Consider the following 19,381-nt stretch of genomic DNA (forward strand, 5'->3'; position numbering starts at 1 on the left):
GGGGCGCCTGGGTGGCTCAGTTGTTAATCTTCTGCTTTCCCCTCAGGTCATGATCCCAGGGTCCTGGGATCAAGCCCCGCATCAGGCTCCTTGCTCTGCGGGAAGCCTGCTTCTCCTTCTCCCACTCCCCCTGCTTGTGTTCCCTCTCTCACTGTCTCTCTCTGTCAAATAAATAAAATCTTTAAAAAAAAATGAAAAGTGAAAAAAACAACCTACAATATAGAGAAAAATTTGAAAATCATGTATCTGGTAAGAAACCTGTACCTAGAATGTATATATAAAGAACTACTACCACTCAATTATAAAAAGACTTCGATTAAAAAAAAATCACAATCCAAGCTTGTAAAGGATTATGATAACAAAGTGACCTATAATAAGAAAGACGTTTCAAGTTCAGACCCAGAATGATAAAACATGCAATGTACAAGAATGGGTAAGAGGATTGAAGAAGAGAAAGAAAGGAAGTGGGAGGAGCTCTGTATAAAAATCATCGTTGTAAAACAAACAAAACCCAATTTTTTTAAATTTTATTTTATTATGTTAGTCACCATACATTACTTCATTAGTTTTTGATGTAGTGTTCCATGATTCATTGTTTGTGCATAACACCCAGTGCTCCATGCAGTACGTGCCCTCCTTAATACCCATCACCGGGCTAACCCATCCCCCCACCCCCTCCCCTCTAAAACCCTGTTTGTTTCTCAGAGTCCATAGTCTCTCATGGTTCGTCTCCCCCTCCGATTTCCGCCCCCCTTCATTTTTCCCTTCCTACTATCTTCTTCTTCTTTTTTTTTTTTTTAACATATAATGTATTATTTGTTTCAGAGGTACAGGTCTGTGATTCATCAGTCTTAACATAATTCACAGTGCTCACCATAGCACATACCCTCCCCAATGTCCATCACCCAGCCACCCCATTCCTCCCACCCCCCTTCCCCTCCAGCAACCCTCAGTTTGCAAAACCCAATTTTTCTAAATGGGCAAATGAACTGAACAGTTTCCTCAAAGAAGATACAGAAATAGACATCAAGCTCATGAAAAGATGTTCAAGGCGGTTAGCCCTAAGGAAAAGACAAATGAGAACCACAAGGAGATATCCCTTCACAACCACTAGGGGGTGACTTATAATCGAAAAGACCGATGATGACGACAAGCTTTGGCGAGGACTGGGAGCCATCGGAGCCCTCATCCACTGCAGCGCGATCCTCAAGTAAATGGTCCGGCCGGGAGGTGGTCAAATAGTGAAACAGTGTTACCGTGTGACCCAGCAATCCCACTCCCAATAGACGCTCAAGAGAAATGAAAACGGAAGAAAAAAAGAGAGAGACAGAGAGAAATGAAAACCTGTATCCAAATGTGCGCACCCTCCGCAAGGCGTCCAACCAGCGCCCGCCAGCCTCCAGGAGGGATGCTGACCCGCTCCTCTAGCGCCCCCTCTGGCCTTCCGGAGGGGAGGCCGATGTTGCAGAAGGTACGCTGTGCCCCAGCGGGAACCCTGCACCCTTTTCTGCAGAGACTGTCACTAGCTTTATTTAAAAGTATTAAAGAAGCTGAAGCGCTTAGCGCAGTACCAGGCATCGGGGGATGAGCTAACACTGTTCGCTATTGTTATGTTTCTTATCTCTAATTAATTAAACATGGGCATTGGTAGCAGTGGGTTCTAAGTGGTTTGGGGGAAAAGTAGGGTAAATAAAAGTGCTTTGAGACTGAACTGGGTGCCAAGTTGGCTTACTCTTCTGAATCAAATGATTACTAACATTAATGTATTGCTTATATATGCCAGGGACTATGCTGAGTGCTTTAGATATGCATCATCACCTGAAATTCTCTCAACCACCCTGGAACCTGGAAACTCAGTGAATTAGTCCTTTGGAAGTATTAAATAATAAAACCAGTAGTAATATAAAGACTGGACTGGAAGCCCTTACAATAATCTGAGTAGGCAGAGTGAGTAATAGAAGAGGACAAAATTCGGAGAATAGTAAAATCAACCCCACGTTTATAAATCTTGATTTTCACTGCATTACATTGCTTCTTTCTCGAAAATAGGAGGCTGGAAAGGCAGTAAATGATTGATCCTGATACAGATGAGATGCCTTTTTTTTTAATTAAAATTTGTACGAATGAAAAAATACTTGCCTTGAACGAGATGGAATAAGAATGGCAAAGCAAACAAACAAAACCATAAAGAAACCCACAGTATCCTTGACACATCAGACCCTATGTTTTGTTTTTGTTTCTGTTGTAAAGATTTTATTAATTTGAGAGAGAGAGCACAAAAGAGAGCACAAGCAGGGGGGGTAGGGGTAGAGGGATCAGGAGAAGCACACTCTCCACCGAGCAGGGAGCCTGACCCGGGACTCAATCCCAGGACTTGGGATCATGACCTGAGCCGAAGGCAGGCGCTTAACCGACTGAGCCACCCGGGCGCCCCACATCAGCCCCTATGTTGCGGACTCTGGACTTGGCACTTGATGTGCATCTTCTGATTTTATCCCTCCCACAAAACCTGGATTGGCGTGTGCAGCCAGCCATCAGCTGGCTGCTCCTGCCCCCTCCGCACACCTTACATGTCCGTGTTTCCAAAACCCACTCTCCTCCCCATAGTCATGGGTTCCCCAAATGTGCTCCATACCTATGATTTCAATGAGTGGCAAAATCTTATTTTTGCCATTAACAAAAAAAAGAGAAGAAAAATCTTTCTGGCATTTTGTTGAGGGAGTTGGGATGAGGGCAGCTTTGAATTCCTAACACCGATCTCTGCTATTTTTTGGACATCCTGGGGATAAGGGGAACTTCACCTGGATCTAAGGAACAAAGCAGCAAATCAAGGGTGTGTTTCCCCTTGCTCTTAGAAAAGAAAGAGCTCAGTTCATTCTGGGTGGCTCCAGGACTTCTCCAGCTCAGCCCAAGCCCCCCACCTTCTCGCCCAGGCATCAGCACCTCCTTACCCCCAGGGGTGGACACAATCCAGCTCCTGTAGGGGTTGGGGGTCTCCCCTCCAAGCAGCAGGAAAGGGGGCATGGGGGTAGGGAGGCAAGCTCCAGGCCCCGGGAGGAAATGCTCACACTGAGAGTCTGTGAGTGATCTGCAGAGGGCGCTTGGCTCCACACTCAGCCCTTTTTCCCAACAGCCTTAAAGGGAAAGAAAACTACAGTTCAACAAATTCACTTTTGGTTTCCAAAAGACGTGAGCAGGAAGGAATCGGAAGGAACAGGCTTGTGGGCCTGAGGAGGGATAGAAGGTGCTCCCCAGCCCTTCAGCCTCTGGAGAAAGGCTAGCCCTCCTTACAGGGCAAGGCGGAAGCCGGGAGAATTTATCCCGAGGGGCCGCCTGGGCTGATAGAGATGGCACTCTTTCAGACTCTGTATGACACCCCGGCAGATATGTTGTCTGCCTTCCTGGAGCAGAACCTTCAGCCGGAGGGGAACTGGAAGGAGGAAGTGAAGGATGCCTGGCAGAGAATTGAGCGTTTCTTCCGGGAACAGTGCTTCCAAGATGAGCTGGTTCTAGACCAGGAAGTCAGGGTGCTGAAGGTGGTGAAGGTGAGCACCTGGGGACTTAAGATTGAGTTTGAATCCTAGCCTTGTTGCTTGGGGACCATGTGACCTTGGGGGAGAGTTCATTTCATCTCTGGACTCCCCCTCTTTAATCCAGATCTGTTGTAAGGAATAGATGAGATAAACTGGGGGAAAGTGCTTTTAAACTGTAAATTATCCTACAAATCTGAAGGATGATGCTGATCAGGATGATGATGATCATTGGGGATCCAGCTGATTGCCAGGGTGACAGGTGGAATATGAATAACAGGTCTCTTATAAAATTTATGTGTTTGTTTCTTGTTTAAGAAAACCTGTAGGGGTGCCTGGGTGGCTCAGTTGGTTAAGTATGGGACTCTTGGTTTCCGCTCAGGTCACGATCTCAGGGTCAGGAGGTGGGGAGATAGAGCCCCACTGGGGCTCTACTCTCAGCATGGAGTCCTCCCTCTCCCTACCTCTCTGCCCCTCCCTCCGATCATGCTCTCTCTCTCGTGCTCTCTAGCTCTTGCTCTAAAGGCTCTTGTTGGGGCCTGTAATTGATGTTTCTTTCCTGTTTACAATTCTGTTGGGGTCTGTAATTGACAATTCCTATAATTGGCGTTGGTACCGCTCCCCCTATGGCCTCCCCCTCTGGCCTCAGACTCCTTTTTGTGAGGCTTCCCTTAATTTTCATATATCTAATTTCTTAAGTAAATCAAGCCTTACCTGGGGGTGGTATTGTTAGGAGCTAATTGGACACTTAGGTAGTCAGGGCCAGGGTCCCCAACAAGAAAACAGGGAGCCAGGACAACTAAGACAAAACCGTGCTAGCATCCTGTTTTACAGCTTAGACAAGACCACAATAGCATCCTGTCTAGCAGCCTCTGTAACAAAATACCCTGAAACAAAACAATTAACCACAAAACATTGGTCACTATCACAAGTTGAGACAGTTGGTCTCCAACATGGTAACAATAACCTGATAGGTAGACAGGTGCATGATCAAAGCCCTGATTGGCACAGCTTAGTAGCCAATCCACAGGGGGCCCACATTCAGGATGCTCAAGATAGTTCTGCAAAAGAGTTTATAAAAAAACCCTGGATTGGAACAACAAAACGGCAAACCTCTAGGGGACACTACCTCTCCAGGAGCTTTATTCTCCCCCAGAAGATCAGCAAGAACATCTGGCCAAGACCAAGTTTACCAAGTTTACCGTTCAAAGAGAACTGCAAAACTCCAGCACTAGGGGAATACAGCCATAGAATTCATGGCTTTTCCCAGTGATTCTTTAGTCTTTTGACTTTAATTTTTTTTCTCTTTCCTTTTTCAACCAATTTCTTATTTTACCAACTCTTTTTAAAATCTTTTTTAAGGGCACCTGGGTGGCTCAGTTGGTTAAGCAACCGCCTTCGGCTCAGGTCATGATCCTGGAGTCCCTGGATCGAGTCCCGCATCGGGCTCCCTGTTCGGCAGGGAGTCTGCTTCTCCCTCTGACCATAACCCCTCTCATGTGCTCTCTCTCATTCTCTCTCTCTCTCTCAAATAAATAAATAAAATCTTAAAAAAATAAAAAATAAAAAAATAAAATCTTTTTTAATTTTCGTTTTTATAGTTACATTCTATCTTTTCATTGTTTTTAATTTTATTTTTGTATATATACATACAAGTTTTTCTTTCTTTACAATTTAGGGATGCAGTTTCTTCTAACAGACCAAAATACACCCAGAATCTAGGGTAGGGTTCTGTTCTCTTAACCTGTCTGATCATATTCTCTCTCTCTCTCTTTTTTTTTTGCTTCTTTTTTGTTTCTGTTTTCTTTTGTTAAAAGTCTTTTTTAATTTTAATCTTTACAGTTACATTCTATCCTTTCAATGTATTTAATTATCTATCTATCTATCTATCTATCTATCTATACACACACACACACACACACACACACAAGTTTTTATTTCTTTACAATTTTGAGATGTAGTTTCTTCTAACAAACTGACCAAAATACACTCAGGATATAGTGTATTGTTCTGTTCTGTCCACCTGTCTGTTTATATTCCTTCTTTTTTTGTTTGTTTTCTTTTTTCTCTGTGTCTTTTTATTTTCATTTTTACAGTTACATTCTGTTCTTTCATTGTATTTAATTTTATTTTTGTACGTATATATTTTTCTTTCTTTACAATTTTGGGATCTAGTTTTCTAACAAACAGACCAAAATACACACATTATCCAGTGTATTGCTCTATTCCATTCACCTGTCTGATAATATTTTCTCTCTCTCTCTCTCTTTTTTTTTTTTTCCGGTTTCGGGACTCTTCTAATTTGTTTAGTGTATATTTCTCTGGGGTTGTTGTTGCCATTTTAGTATTTGGTTCTCTTGTTCATCTCTTCTTCTCTGGTCAGAATGACAAGATGGAAAAACTCATCTCAAAAAAGAGAACCAGAGGCAGTACTGACTGCCAGGGACGGAATCAGTATGGACAAAAGATGTTGGAACTAGAATTCAGAATAATGATTATAAAGATACTAGTTGGGCTTGAAAAAAGCATAGAAGACATTACAGAATACCTTTCTGGAAAAATAAGAGAACTAAAATTTAATCAAGTCAAAATAAAAAAGGTTATTAATGAGGTGCAATCAAAAGTGGAGGCCCTGGGACACCTGGGTGGCTCAGTTGGTTAAGCGTCTGCCTCGGCTCAGGTCATGATCCCAGGGTCCTGGGATCAAGTCCCACATCGGGCTCCCCGCTCAGTGGGAGCTTGCTTCTCTCTCTCCTCCCTGCTCATGCTCTCTTCTCACTATCTCTGTCTATCTCTCTCTCAAATAAATAAATAAAAATCTAAAAAAAAAAAAAAAAGTGGAGGCCCTAACTGCTAGAATAAATGAGGCAGAAGAGAGAATTAGTGATACAGAAGACCAAATAATGGAGAATAAAGAAGCTGAAAAAAAGAGAGATAAACAACTACTGCATCATGAGGGGAGAATTCGAGAGATAAGAGACACCATAAAGTGAAACAATACTAGAATAATTGGGATCCCAGAAGAAGAAGAAAGAGAGAGAGGGGCAGAAGGTGTATTGGAGCAAATTATATCAGAGAACTTCCCTAATCTGGGGAAGGAAATAGGCATCCATGTCCAGGAGGCACAGAGAACCCCCCTTAAAATCAATAAAAATATGTCAACACCCTAACATATAATAGTGAAACTTGCAAATCTCAGAGACAAAGAGAAAATCCTGAAAGCATCTCAGGACAAGAGGTCCGTAACCTACAGGGGTAAAAACATTAGACTGGCAGCAGACCTATCCATAGAGACCTGGCAGGCCAGAAAGGACTGGCATGATATATTCAGGGTGCTAAATGAGAAAAATATGCAGCCAAGAATACTTTTTCCAGCTAGGATGTCATTCAGAATGGAAGGAGAGATAAAAAGCTTCCCAGACAAACAGAAACTAAAAGAATTTGTGATCACCAAACCAGCCCTCCAAGAAATCTTAAAAGGGATTCTTTAAGTGAAGAGAGAGCCCAAAAGTAGCATAAACCAGAAAGGAACAGACAATATACAGAAACAGTGACTTTACAGGTAATACAATGGCACTAAATTCATATCTTTCAATAGTTACCCTGAATGTAAATGAGCTAAATGTCCCAATCAAAAACACAGGGTATCAGATTAGATAAAAAAGTAAGACCCATCGATAGGCTGTCTGCAAGAGATTCATTTTGGTTTTTTTTAAGGTTTTATTTATTTATTTGACAGAGAGAGAGAGAGAGCACAAGCAGGGGGAGTGGCAGGCAGAGGGAGAGGGAGAAGCAGGCTCCCCACAGAGCAGGAAGCCCAACATAGGGCTCGATCCCAGGACCCTAGGATCAAGACCTGAGCCGAAGGCAGACGCTTAACCGACTGAGCCACCCAGGTGCCCCAAGAGACTCATTTTAGACCCAAAGACACCTCCAGATTTAAAGTGAGGAGGTGGAAAACAATTTATCATACTAATGGACATCAAAAGAAAGCTGGGGTGGCAATCCTTATATCAGACAAGTTAGATTTTAAACCAAAGACTGTAATAAGAGATGAGGAAGGACTCTATAACATAATTAAAGGATCTATCCAACAAGAAGATCTAACAATTGTAAATATTTCTGCCCTTAACCTGGGAAAAGCCAAGTGTGTAAACCAATTAACAAAATTAAAGAAATGCATTGATAATACAATAATAGTAGGGAACTTTAACACCCCACTCACTGCAATGGATAGATCATCTAAGCAGAAGATCAACAAGGAAACAAGGGCTTTGAATGACACACTGGACCAGATGAACTTCACACATACATTCAGAACATTCTATCCTAAAGCAACAGAATACACACTCTTCTCAAGTGCACATGGAACATTCTCCAAAAAGATCACATACTGGGTCACAAATCAGGTCTCAACTGGTACCAAACGATTGGGATCATTCCCTGCATATTTTTGACCACAATGCTTTGAAACTGGAACTCAATCACAAGAAGAAATTTGGAAAGAACTCAAATACATGGAGGCTAAGGAGCATCCTACTAAAGAATGAATGGGTCAACCAGGAAATTAAATAATTTAAAAAATTCATGGAAACAAATGAAAATGAAAACACAACTGTTCAAAACCTTTGGGATGCAGCAAAGGCGGTCCTAAGGAAAGTATATAGCAATACAAGCCTTTCTCAAGAAAAAAGAAAGTTCCCAAATACACAACCTAACCTTACACCTAAAGGAGCTGGAGAAAGAACAGCAAATAAAGCCTAAACCTAGCAGGAGAAGAGAAATAATAAAGACCAGAGCAGAAATCAATGAAATAGGAACCAAAAGAACAGTAGAACAGATCAACGAAACTAGGAGCTGATTCTTTGAAAGGATTAATAAGATTGATAAACCCCTGGACAGACTTATCAAAAAGAAAAGAGAAAGGACTCAAATAAATAAAATCATGAACAAAAGAGATCACAACCAACACTGAAGAAATACAAACAATTATAAGAACATACTATGAGTAACTATATGCCAACAAATTAGGAAATCTGGAAGAAATGGATGCATTCCTAGAGACGTATAAACTACCAAAACTGAAACAGGAAGAAATAGAAAACCTGAACAGATAAAGGGCTAGTATCCAAGATCTATAAAGAACCTATCAAACTCAACACCCAAAGAACAATAATCCAATCAAGAAATGGCCAGAAGTCATGAATAGACATTTCTCCAAAGAAGACATACAAATGGCCAACAGACACATGAAAAAAATGCTCACCATCACTCAGCATCAGGGAGATACAAGGCTAGATACCACCTCACACCAGTCAGAATGGCTAAAATTAACCACTCAGGAAATGACAGATGTTGGCAAGGATTCAGAGAAAGGGGAACCCTCCTACACTGTTGGTGGGAATGCAAGCTGGTGCATCCACTCTGGAAAACAATATGGAGGTTCCTCAAAAGGTTGAAAATAGAGCTACCCTACAACCCAGCAATTGCACTACTGGGTATTTACCCCAAAGATACAAATGTAGTGATCCGAAGGGGCACCTGCACCCCAATGGTTATAGCAGCAATGTCCACATTAGCCAAACTATGGAAAGAGCCCAGATGTCCATCAACAGATGAAAGGATAAAGAAGTTGTGGTGTATATATATACAATGGCATACTACTCAGCCAGCAAAAAAAGAAAAAAAGAAAGAAAGAAATCTTGCCATTTGCAACAACGTGGATGAAACTAGAGGGTGTTATGCTAAGCAAAATAAGTCAATCAGAGAAAGATAATTATCATATGATCTCGCTGATATGTGAAATTTAAGAAACAAAACAGGATCATAAGGGAAGAGAGGAAAAAATGAAACAAGATGAAATCAGAGAGGGAGACAAACCATAAGAGACTCTTAATCTCAGGAAACAAACTGAGGGTTGCTGGAGGGGAGGGGTAGGGGGATAGGGTAACTGGGTGATGGACATTAAGGAGGGCACATGATGTAATGAGCACTGGGTATTATATAAGACTGATAAATCACTAACCTCTACCTCTGAAACCAATAATACATTATATGTTAATTGAATTTAAATAAAAATAAATAAAAATTATAAGTCACATACAGTATGATTGCATTTGTTTCAATCTCGAAATGACAGGATTATGGAAATGGAAAACAGATTAGTGGTTTCTAGGGTTTGGGGATGGTCTGGGGAGGGAGGTGGGTGGGACTCTAAAGGAGTTGAAGGAGAAAATAGAATGGAATAGTTCTATATATTGATTTCAGTGGTGACTATAGGAATCTACACATATGATAAAATGTCTTAGAACTCCATACATTGTATCAGTGTTGATTTCCTGGCTATATTTGCATAAGATGTGACCCCTGGGAGGAAACTGGATGAAGAGCCCAGCAGACCTCTCTAAACTATCTTCCTGTAAATCTATAATTATTTCAAAATAAAAAACAACTTATTGTATATGGGAGAGGGGAGAAGGGCCAGCCCCCTTCCCTGCCTCCTAAAGGAGACCCCCAGGTATCCTTCCTCAGAGGACATGTTCATTTCAGTGTTACTTATCCAGACAAGGAGCAGAGACAGCCCCTCAGAACTGCGGGGATTTAGAGGTTGAAGGTGCTTTGCAGGCATTAGCAACAACCACTGAAATGTGGGAGTCTTTAAAACTAGCATTCCCCAGGACAGTGTCTGCCTTTCTACACTTTGGATAAAGAGGGAATAATTTCTGCTGTTCTTGTTGAGATTTCTTTTGACCAAATATTAGGAACATGTAGTTTTCTAGTTGATTCTCTGCAAGGGCATCAGCACTAAGTAGGGGAAAGGACCAGGCAAAAGGAAGATCATTTGCAAATGAACTAAGGGCAGGCAGGACTTTCCATCATCCTCAGTCCCCCTCTAATGGGGGAACTCCATCATCACCTTGTCCATGAATTTGGATGCTTATCCATGACATCTAAATTCCTTTTCTTGCTTGTTTCTTATCCAGGAGGAAAGATTTATGATGCACCTTTCAAGGCTACGGCTGGGCCTCATTCTATGAACACGTATGCTACCGAGGCAGTATGTTTCCAGCATCCTTGCATATACACACAGGAACACACACACAATGTCCAAAAAATATATTTGTGCATACACACACAAGATGTATATACAAAATATATATGTAAAAGTATGTCTGTCTAGGCCAGAGCTGTCCAATAGAAATTTCCTAGTGATGGAAATGTTCTACACATGCGCTGCCCATCACTCTCTGTGGGTGGCTGTTGAGCACTTGAACTGAAGCTAGTATGGCTGAGAAACTGAATTTATAAATTTCATCTCATTCAAATGTAAATAGCCACATGTAGCTCTTGGCTACCATATTGGACACCATGGGTTTAGGCATCAAACGTCTCTGGAATGATCTATAACAAGCTGGTAACTATGGGTGCCTCTGCAGAAGGAGCTTAAGGCCTCAGGTGCAGTGGAGTTTTACATTTCATTTATATCCTTTGAATAGTTAATCATGTACTTATTTTGTCTAAATCAATGAAAAGATGAGGTCAGCAAAGTCCACCACGTATGGAGGAGACCAAGGGCTCCTTTTGGCACCTACATAAACAGCCTAATATGGGTGCCTCTGGCTTCACCCCGACCTCAAAGCTTCAGGCTCCAAGGGAGGTGAAGCTTCAACATTAATTTCCTTCACAGGGTGGCTCCTCTGGGAAGGGAACAACGTTGAACTACAGCTCCGATGTGGACTTGGTCTTGTTCTTGAGCTGTTTCCCCAGCTTCCAAGACCAGGCAGAGCACCGCGGATTGATCATCAGCTTCATCGAGAAGAGACTGACTCAGTACAGCAGGAACCTGGCCTACAGCATCACCATGGTCCCACGGAGAGAGACGAGCAGGGTCCCCCGCTCCCTGTCCTTCCAGGTCCAGCCCAGGAGGAACAGTGAAGCCATTGGAGTGGATGTGCTCCCGGCCTATGATGCTCTGAGTAAAGACAATGATGGGTTTGGGACCAGAGAAACTAGTCAGGGGCCCTTCACCAACCTGGCCTTGGGGGAGGTTTAGGAAAGTGGAAACCAGGGGAGAAAGAGTAGTTTGCTTTTTTTCTCTGGAGGGCTGCAACTAGAGCTGTATCTTGAAGTTAAGTCCTTCCATAAACTCATGTGCTGCCATGTCCCATGTTGGGGAGATAGGGGACTTCTGGATTCCCACCCAGCCCAAGGAGGAGACTCTTCTCTGACCCTCTGGGAAACACCAGAGCAAGCAAGCACTTCAAGATCTTTGGGGTTAGCATTAGATTGGAGTCATTTTAAAAACAGGGCCCTTAATGTCTTTTAATTTTGGCTTTAAGACTTACCATGGGGGCACCTGGGTGGCTCAGGTGTTAGGCGTCTGCCTTCCCCTCAGGTCATGATCCCAGGGTTCTGGGATCGAGCCCCACATCCGGCTCCCTGCTCAGTGGGAAGCCTGCTTCTCCATCTCCCTCTGCCCCTGCTTGTGTTCCCTCTCTCGCTGTCTCTCTCTGTCAAATAAATAAAATCTTTAAAAAAAAAAAAAAAAAGACTTACTGTGTTCTTGGGTAAGGTATCTAACACCTCTAAGACTCAATGTACCAACCTGTTAAATGGGATAATATCAGGTTGAACCATAGGAAATTGACAATATTTGACCAGGTTTGATCCACAAAAATGGCACTCCTTATGGTTCCACGTAATTTTACCTACTTCATGGAGCTGTTCTAAGGATTCCATGAGCTTCGCCCAGTGCCTGACACATGGTACGTCTTTGGCCAATGCCAGTTATTTAAAATCTCTGTGACTTTTGAGGAGGCTACCAAACCCCATAAACTTCCACCTGTTTTGATATAAAATGGGAAAAAGAATGCAGTAGTGAGGACTGCCCGAGATAATTTATGAGCCCTCTACACCTACCAGTTTTTTCCCAACTTCCTCTCCTCAGAGGGTGGATTTTCTTGAACCAGGTCCTTTTCTCTCCCAGGACATTTTTGCCCGGACTCTAAACCCTCACCGGAAATCTATGAAGACTTAATAACCAGTGGTGGCACGCCTGGAGAGTTCTCGCCAAGCTTCACAGAGTTGCAGAGGCACTTTGTGAAAAGTCGACCTGTTAAGCTAAAGGACCTCCTGCGGCTGGTGAAGCACTGGTATCTGCAGGTGCGGGGCTGGGAGCCGGGCTGGGGGGAGCGGGGCCGGCTGCAGGCTGCGGGGCCGGCGGGCTGCGGGGCTGGGAGCTGCCGGGCTGGGAGGTGCAGGGACAAGAAAGAGGGCGGGCGCCTGCTAACATTTTGTTTTAAGATTTTATTTATTTATTTGAGAGAGAGAGAGGGACAGAGAGAGCCTGAGCGGTGTGAGGGGCAAAGGGAGAAGCAGACTCCCCGCTGAGCAGGGAGCCCGATGCAGGGCTAGATCCCAGGACCCCGGGATCATGACCTGAGCCGGAGGCAGACGCTTAACCAACTGAGCCACCCAGGCGCCCCTCCTTTTTTATATATATAGAGAGAGAAAGTGCCTGCTTGGGGCGGTGGGTGGGTGGCGGGGAGAATCTTAAGCAGACACCCAGCTGAGTGAGGAGTCCAAGGCAGGGCTCCATCTCACAACCCTGAGATCATGACCTGAGCCAAGATCGAGTCAGATGCGTAAGGGACTGAGCCACCTCAGGCGACCCACCAGTGTGATTTTCCACAGACTTCAGACCTCAGGCATTTCATATAACAGCAATGAGAAGAAAGCTACTGTTTATTGAGCATTAATTGTCTTCCATGATCTATACTGAGTGCTCTGCATATTTTTTCTCCCCCTTTCCAACAGCTCTGTAATGTAGGTATTATACATTAGCCCCCTTTCGGGGATGAGAAAACTGAGGCTCAAGGGCTAAAGTTGGGCTGAGATTTGAACACAAAGGTGCCCAGCTGTGTGCTCTTAATCAACAAGGCTAGTTTTTAGAATAATAATTTATTTCATAATAATAATAATTTTCGTAATAATCACTTTTTCTGGTTATTTGAATATTACATTGGGCTCGTGAAAAATTCAAATAATAAAAAAAAAAGTATAAAAAAGAAGGTAAAATTCACATGAAACGCCTGAAATGACACCAAAAACATTTTTGGAGACTATGCTTTCATTCCTCTTTTTTTGTTCACACCGCTCATGCCCACCCTTTGCCCACCCTGTAGTCCACCCTTTGCAAAAACGTAAAGTACTATGCAAGTACTATGATTTCCAAAATGAGACCTCTGGAGTTGAACTTTGGGGAGTTAACCTGTTAACGTATTTTGCATCTTTTTCCATTGGGTCTTTTGTCTTCTTACCAGTTTTGAGGCCTTTTTGTAAATTATGTAGATATTTACTATTATTTCTCATGTGTTGCAAATGTTTTCACCAATAGATCACTCCTCTATGGACCTTAATTATAGTATCTCTGACAATATAATTATTTCTAATGTTTAAAATACACTAAGGGGTGGTAACTTAGTCAGTTGAGGGGCAGCCTCCTGACTTCAGCTCAGGTCATGGGTCTTGGGTCCTGGGATCCAGCCCCCAGTCAGGCTCCGTGCTCAGTGGGGAGTCTGCTGGAGGATTCTCTCTCTCCCTCTTCCTCTGCCCCTCCCCATGCTCACTCGATCTCTCTCTCTCTGTCTGTCTAAAATGAATAAATAAATCTTTAAATAAAATAAAATACACAAAGAGGGGCAGATGGCTGGCTCAGTTGAAGGAGTGTGAGACTTGATCTTGGGGTCATGTGTTCAAACCCCACATTGGGTGTAGAGATTACTTAAAAACACACACACACAAATAGGTCTGACTTTTCTAGGTTGTGGGTTTTCTATCTTGCTCACAGTGTGTAGGTGGTCTTTTAATTTTTTTCTACTATGTTTCATATATCCTTTCACTCCATTTGGAAACTATTTTGGTATTTGGTGCAACAGTAGGATCACGCTTATTTTCTTCTAGATGGTGGACAAATTGTGCCAGTATCATTTGTTGGATTATGCATTTTTTTCCCATCTTGCATCACCCTTGTCAGTCTTTATTAAGTTTTTGTATCTACTGGGAACTAGTTCTGGGCTAGCCATTCTGTTACACTTAGCTATTGTTTATTCTGACACCAAAAACATACTGTTTTTGTGACAACTGCTTTATAAGACATATCCGAGCAAACAAATACCAACCTCTCTATTTTTCTTTCTCACAATTTTCTTGGATTTCCTAAGCATTTATTACTGTATTTGAATCTTAAGATCATTTTTCTCCCACTAAAAAACTGGTGGGATTCAAACTGTAATTGCAATAAATTTCTAAATTAATTTTTGGAGAACTGAAAATTTCACACATTACTCTTTCTCCATCTTTCCATTCATTCTGATTTTGTGTTATATTTTCAGTGTGTCTGTGTGTTTTTATTTTCTTTAATTAGATCCTATATTCACTATATTGCATTGCCTCCCCCATTCCAACTCAAAAACATAGATTGATGAGGCCCAGAAGGTCCATGAGAGGCTTCAATTTGAAATTTTGATGGCTGCAGGATGTAATCCATCTAGAAACCAAGCTGCTAGACCCATTTCAAATTTCATGGACATGCTGCATAATCCAGATGTAAAATGGAGTTGACAAAGTAGTTCTTTTCTTTATGATTTTTATTTATTTATTTTTAAGCAAGTGCTACACCTAACAGGGGGCTTGAGCTCACAACCCTGAAGTCAAGAGTCCCATGTTCTATCAATTGAGCCAGCTAGGCGTTCCCTAAATTGACAAAGTATTACTGGGATCTGGAAACAGAGAAACCTGGAAATTCTCAATTTCCAGGATAGCATCTCATATTTATTCTCTCCCCCCTTTTCCCGCCAACCCCGCAGTACTTGAAACCTAAATATCGAAACACAGCATTGCCCCCAAAATATGCTCTGGAGCTACTGACCATCTATGCCTGGGAAATGGGTACAGACAAAAGCGACAACTTCAACCTGGGTGAAGGGTTTAGAGCTGTGATGGAACTCCTCATAGATTATGAAAACATCTGCATATATTGGACCAAGTACTATGATTTCCAAAATGAGACTGTCAGAATCTATCTCAAACAACAGTTGAAGGAATGCAGGTGAGTGTGTTGGGTGGCATTATTTTCAGCAGCAAGGAACAGAAAACCCAACTCATACAGTTTTTTAAACAAGGGGAATTTACTGGCTTTTGTAACTGAGAAGTCCAAGGATAAATGAAGCTTCAGGTATGGTGTGATCCAGATGTTCGCTAATTCATCAGGGTCCCATTCTGTGAAATCGCTCAGCCCTGCCCTTCCCTGGGTTTTGCCTTTGAATTCAGGCTAACATGAATACATCAGTTCCAGTCTTCTCATCTGCACTCATCCCTTCCACTACAACAGGGAGAGCACCTTTGCCCTAGCCTTCTAAGCAGAATCCCCGAGATTCACTCTGATTGGGCCAACTTGGGTTACACCTCTAATCATGAACCAAGAGGTTTGGTTGCAGGAAGGCCTCCCTACACAGAGGCATGCACAGTCCCATAGACTTGAATGACAGAGACCAGAGTCCTAAGTGTGTTGGAGATCCACTCCCTTTCTTTCTCCCAGGCCAGTTATCCTGGACCCAGCTGATCCTACCAACAACCTGGGAAGTAAAAAGAGATGGGACCTGGTGGCCAGAGAGGCTGTTCGCTGCCTGAGGCAGGCCTGCTGCTGGACTGAAGACCCCAGCCAGCGCTGGCATGTACAGGTACAATCACCCCCACCCCTCAGTCAACTCACTGCTGACCTTACTTACACACACACACACACACACACACACACACACACACACACCGGTGAATCCCCTCAACTTCTGGCCACAGCACCTCTAAGACCCCAGGACAGGTTAACATCCCCCTCCATGGAGATGTCCCAGCCAACCAGGTGTGCAAGTCTTCCCCTTCTGCTCTAAGAATCTGGGCCTCAGTTCTTTCATCCGTGAAATGGGCAGTCAGTTTCTGCCCTGCTCTGTAACCATTAGAGAGATGTAATCAAAGAATTTATCACATACATACACCCTGTGGGGTAACATTCTCCCTATTATGGGTTGTTGAAAGCTCAACTTCTTGCTGTCCAAAAAAGAGATTTAAGAGGTACCTAGCTGGCTCAGTCAAAGAGCATGCGACTCTTGCTCTCGGGGTTGTGGGTTCGAGTCCTGTGTTGGGTGTAGAGATTACTAAAAAAATTTAAAAGTAAGGTTTATTTAAAAAGTGAGAGAGAGAGAGATTTAATAGATGCTCCAGAAATGATCAGTAAGGAGCACTGGATTCCACTGCAGACAGCAACGTCACTTGTGCGACCCCACTGTGCACGGCTTTCCCCGACACGACCACGGGAGTTCTGGGTCTGAACACTATGTAGGAATCCAGGGTTCAAAGACCAGGATGTTGCTATCAGCAACAGAGGGATCTCATTTCCCTAACCTGCTACTCCCTGAGAAATCTTGTTGCCAGTCCCACATTTCATAGCCCACAGGGAAATCCTGAGGCTTGCCTCAAAGGCAGATCTGCAGCAGCTTCAGCAAGGTGGATGACTCATGCATGGGAAGGACCCACCACCCAGCCCTGGCCCTTTGACGGGCATGTCCAGCGGATCGGGAGGCTCCCACGAGGCAAGATTCACTGAACAGTCTTCCAACTCTTGCTAAGAACCCTCCCCATCACCTTTTTTAATATTATTGTTTTGTGAAAAAGTAACACACATGTTCAGCAAAGAATAAAAAATCAAACTGTTGGAAAGAACACACAACTAAAGTAGGTTGCCCTCCAATCCTGATCCCCAGGCTCACGGTACCACCTTCTCCCCAACATCCACTTATCAATGTCCTGCATCTCCTTCCGTGTATAGATATGCCACCCACACACTAGCACATTCCTGTCTGACTCTTTTGCCTTTTTACTTTTATTTACTTAAATGATTAGGCTATTTGTGTTACTCAATTAAATTATCAGAAAGACAATTCCATATCCACACCTATAGACCTAAAAGGGCGTGACCATATAACATAAAGTCCAAACCAGGATATTTTTGAGCATGAAATGGGGTGATGCTCATTATGCCAGGACAAGGGACACACATGTGGACTGCCCTAGATATCGAGTCACCCTGGATTAACAGCTGTATCATGATCCAATGGAGGAAAGCACCTTCTCTTTTAGGATCCCTGCCCCACTGAAAGATTTTTAGGCTGCTTCCAGACTTTGGCTATTACATGAATATCCTTGACCATATGTCCCTGTGACTCCATCTGTTGAATGATTTAACCTAGAACAGCCCTATGATGTACCTATGGAATATGTGCTAATGTTATCCCCATGTGACAGATTGGGACTCATTAAAATAGTTTCACATAGGAGGAGTGGTTATTTCAAGAACTGTTGCCGGTTGTTACTCTAATCAGGGTGAGTCAGAAGGCAAGTCAGGTGAGTCAGGTGACCCAATGGTAAGCCTAAGATGACCAAATGTTCTGCTCTGCCTGGGACAGTTCCAGTTTATGCCTGTTGGCTGAGATAATTATCGATAGCACCTTTTCCTACCTTAAGTATCTTGGTAGGCAATAGATTATATCGTCACTAGGCAGAAAGGGGAGGCTTTGGAGACAACAGCCATGACCATGAGACATCCTTATCCTTCCAGCCAGCAAGGGATGTCCAGGTGACGGTGAAAAAGGCAGGAGAGGAGGCCTGGATATTCTCAGTGAACCCCTACAGTCCCATCTGGAAGATGAAAGCCGAGATCAAGAGGACGTGGGGCTTCAGTGGGCAACAGCGTCTCTCCTTCCAGGAGCCGGGAGGGGAGCGGCATCTGCTCAGCAGCCGGCAGACATTAGCATATTATGGGATCTTCTCTAAGGTGAGCGTCCGGGTGCTGGAGACCTTCCCTCCTGAGATCCAGGTCTTCGTGAAGGACTCTAGTGGTCAGAGCAAGCCTTATGCCATCCACCCTGAGGACTCCATCCGTGACTTGAAAGAAAAGATTGAGGAAGGTGGAGGACCTTACGTGGAGGATCAGGTACTAAAGTTCCAGAATCGGATACTATGGAATCACCGCAGCCTCTCAGACCTGCAGATCAAAGACTGTGACACCATCATACTCGTGAAGAGAAACTGAGTAAGGAAAGGGTTAAGGTATAGGCAGGGAGAGATAGGGGGTCCCTGGCTAGGCTCTGAGACTATTCCTGGCAGGCAGAAGCACTAAGACAGAGTGAACAAGAGATAAGGGAACAGACCATCTCGCCTGGGATGGTCGGCAGTATTTTTCTTTGGCGGCTCCAGTATCATAGAAAATGACCAAACCTCAAAGAAGTGAGTCATTAAGGGTGTTATCAATAGTCCATGCTCAAACCAAGACGGCACAAGAAACTCAAGGTCATAAGTTTCCCAGTCAGTTCTCAATAAAAAACCAGCCCACAATGAATCATGGAACACTACATCAAAAACTAATGATGATTAACATGGTGATTAACATAACAATAAAAATTTTAAAATTAAAAATAAATAAATAAATAAATATAATCTTTAAAAAAAAAAAAACCAGCCTACAAGCCCTCAGTGGCAACCCCATCGGGACCCCTCTCACTCTGAGAGCTTTTTCTGTACGCTTGCTTAATAAAACTCTATCACTTTACTCACCCTCCTTTGTCCGCGAGATTCATTCTTCAACTCCGTGACACAAGAACCTAGCTCTCCCATTTCAAAGCCACAGGTCCCCAGGAGTGCCCATGGTCAGGCTGCACATGATGTAGACTTCTATGGCTCTGTTCCCCCACCCACCCCTTTCCACCCAGACCGCTGTGATTTTCGGAAGCATAAATATGAAT

The 19,381-nt window shown here is 43.3% G+C and overlaps 1 protein-coding gene across 2 annotated transcripts; it reads left to right on the forward strand.

Moving 5' to 3' along the window:
* The first annotated feature begins 1,169 nt into the window (after positions 1–1,169).
* Positions 1,170–19,015, forward strand: LOC116648982 (2'-5'-oligoadenylate synthase-like protein 2). 2 transcript variants are annotated; one of them, XM_032431396.1, is made up of 6 exons: positions 1,170–1,471; positions 11,218–11,506; positions 12,517–12,692; positions 15,398–15,639; positions 16,129–16,270; positions 18,199–19,015. In XM_032431396.1, the coding sequence occupies exons 1-6, from the start codon at positions 1,337–1,339 to the stop codon at positions 18,670–18,672; spliced, it is 1,458 nt and encodes a 485-aa protein (XP_032287287.1). In that variant the 5' UTR covers positions 1,170–1,336; the 3' UTR covers positions 18,673–19,015. The 2 variants fall into 2 exon arrangements, with proteins under 2 accessions (XP_032287287.1, XP_032287286.1); XM_032431395.1 differs by lacking the exon at positions 1,170–1,471 and adding an exon at positions 3,158–3,545.
* The last annotated feature ends 366 nt before the right edge of the window (positions 19,016–19,381 follow it).

The sequence above is a fragment of the Phoca vitulina genome, unplaced genomic scaffold, assembly GCF_004348235.1.
Source record: "Phoca vitulina isolate PV1807 unplaced genomic scaffold, GSC_HSeal_1.0 scaffold46, whole genome shotgun sequence".
NCBI classification, from domain to species: Eukaryota; Metazoa; Chordata; class Mammalia; order Carnivora; family Phocidae; genus Phoca; species Phoca vitulina.